The sequence below is a fragment of the Aphanomyces astaci genome, assembly GCF_000520075.1.
Source record: "Aphanomyces astaci strain APO3 unplaced genomic scaffold supercont1.518, whole genome shotgun sequence".
In the NCBI taxonomy this organism is placed as follows: domain Eukaryota; phylum Oomycota; class Saprolegniomycetes; order Saprolegniales; family Verrucalvaceae; genus Aphanomyces; species Aphanomyces astaci.
Window position 1 is genome coordinate 1 of NW_009798781.1, and position 2762 is coordinate 2762.

A 2762-nucleotide genomic window follows, 5' to 3' on the forward strand; every position below is an offset into this window, starting at 1 on the left:
TCATCCACATGTCATCCACGCTTTTAATTCAACAATTATATTATATTAACCATAGTATCCAAGGTTGGTATTAATATTCAATGGGGTCCGTAAGTCTTAACAGTAAGTATTAATGGTACTACTACGTACTGTAGTACAGTACGGTACTGTAGTTGTTTTGGTTTACTGGTATTGCACTACATGTACACTACTGTAGTAACATACGGAGTATAACTGTAGTGTACTCCGGAGTAATAAGAACAACTCAAATGATTACGTAAGCAATGGTGGTAGTACTGGCTACGCACCATCCGAAGAACCGCAAAAGCACTTCGTCATTATTGCCGCCACTATGACAACGACAAAATACCAGGCCGTTTCCATTGGTGCACGTGCTGCTTCTCCCAAGGATGGTCATCAGAAGGCCAATGCCTTTTCGAAGCTCCTCTTTCGATGGGCGACGCCATTGATGGCTCTGGGCAACGAGCGGCAACTTGACCCCGCTGACGTATGGCCTCTTCAGCTCGAGAACCAGTGCAGCGTCGTCGGTCGTGTATTTGAGCCCGTGTTCATCCAATCGCACTCGATCATGTGGGCCATCGCGTCCGTGTTTGGGTGGGACATGCTCTGGATTCTAGTCATGCAAGTGGGTAAAGTCCTAGGCTCCCTCTACGGTCCATACGTGCTGCAGCAGATCGTGCTGTCCATGGAATCAAATGCTGGTTTCGACATCACGTACTGCCTCGAGCTCATCGCGTCGCTCGTGGTGGTGCGCGTCGTGTCGGCGCTTCTGTCGGCGCACTCGGACTTGCAAATGCAAATGGTTGTCGTCAAGGTCACGTCGGCCCTCCAGCACTTGTTGTTTCAAAAGTCGCTTCGATTGGACGCCGCATCGCGTCGAGTCAAGTCCACGGGTGAGATCTCTAACTTGTTCTTGTCCGACATTCCCACGATCGTGGCCTTTTCCATGGTGGGCAACCAACTCGTGATCCTACCGGTCCAAATCATCTTGACGCTGTGGCTGCTCTACACTGTGATCGGGTGGTCCACGTTTGTCGGGGCCGCAGTCGTCGTATTCACGCTAGGGGGCAACCAGTTCCTGTCCAACACGATCGAGACGACCTTTGACGCGCTCATGAGCCAAAAAGACACGCGCATGAAAGCGATCAACGAAATGTTTGGCGCGATGCAAATCATCAAACTGAATGCGTGGGAAGAAATGTTTGCCGCGAAATTGGCCGTCGAACGCACCAAAGAGCTCGAGATTTTGTGGCGTTTGTTCGTTCTCGTCACGATCAGTGTCGTGCTGCTCTACTTGGGGCCAACTCTCGTGACCATTGCCTCGTTTGCATCGTACACGTTGCTGCAGCACCAAACCCTCCCCGCGTCGACCTTGTTTACCGCGCTCAGCTACTTTACCATGCTCAAGTTTCCATTTTCGTCACTGTCGATGACCATCTCCTCGACCATGCAAGCGCTCGTGTCTCTTCGACGTGTGACAGAGTTCCTCGACTTGACCGAAAAGAACGCGACCACCGTCTTCACGCCAGCCACGGCCCCCAAGGACAGGCTCCAGAACTACGTCGACAACGACGTGGTTGTGGCCATCGAAAACGCGAGCATTGGCTGGGACGTAGCCACCCCCCTCTTCCGAAACGTCAACTTGACCATCAAGCGCGGCGAGTTTGTGGTCGTGCATGGGTCGGTGGGCGAAGGCAAGTCGTCCCTGTGTGCCGCCTTGTTGGGCGAAATGGACAAGTTCAACGGGTCCATCTTTGTGGGGGGGCGTGTCGCGTACTACTCGCAGCAAGCGTGGATTCAAAACATGACCATTCGCGACAACATCCTCTTTGGTCACCCCTACGACCGCGTCAAGTACAACAACGTGCTGGCTGCATGTGCACTGTCCAAGGACCTGACGCTGTTTCCAGCCGGCGACCGGACCGAGATTGGCCAGAAGGGGGTCAACTTGTCGGGGGGGCAGAAGGCCCGCATCAGCCTGGCCCGGGCGTGCTACAGTGACGCCGACATTTTCATCTTGGACTCGCCCTTGTCTGCTGTGGACGCGATCGTGCAAAACGAGATTTTCACCAAGTGTTTTCTCGGTTTGCTTCGTCTCAAGACGATCGTGTTGGTCACGCACTCGCCGGAAATCATCGCGTCCTCATTTATCCATCGCACGATTGAAGTAAAGGACGGCCAAGTGGTCGATCAGGATGTGGTGGCTCTGGAAACCAGTCACGATAGGACGATCTTGATCGACCCAACGTTGCCTAGTCGACCTGGGTTTCAAGTGTCCAACGAAGTGTTGACGAAAGCGTACACGCCGACGCCCAACGACTACAGCACGATCATGTCGCCGTCCGTGTCGTCGCCCCTTGGCGGGCTCGGGGACAACTTATTTACGCCGGTGATGAAGCTCCGTGGCCAGACATTCGACGACGTTTCTGGCCAATTAGTGCAGGACGAAGAGCGGATGCAAGGCGACGTGTCATTGTCCGTGTACAGCGAGTACCTAGATGCGGCGGGGGGGTACGGTGCCGTGGTGAGTTTGTTATTTGGGTTGATCTTGTGGCAAGCGCTCACCGTGGGCAGCGACCTGTGGTTGAACGTGTGGACAGGCACGGTTGCAACCGAGTCCCCTCAGTAGTTTTTAGCCCAAACGTGGTACTACTTGAGCATTTACGCCGCGCTCGCTTTTCTGGCGGTATTTGCGACGGTGATTCAGTCGCTGATCGTGTACAGTTCGTGCATGAAGGCGTCCAGAGCATTGTTTGAGCACA

At 53.8% G+C, this 2762-nt stretch overlaps 1 protein-coding gene across 1 annotated transcript; it reads left to right on the forward strand.

Moving 5' to 3' along the window:
- Window positions 1-331: 331 nt before the first annotated feature.
- Window positions 332-2629, forward strand: H257_19360 (hypothetical protein; the record flags this gene model as incomplete). Its single annotated transcript, XM_009848506.1, has 1 exon — window positions 332-2629. The coding sequence occupies one exon, from the start codon at window positions 332-334 to the stop codon at window positions 2627-2629; it is 2298 nt and encodes a 765-aa protein (XP_009846808.1).
- Between the last annotated feature and the right edge of the window lie 133 nt (window positions 2630-2762).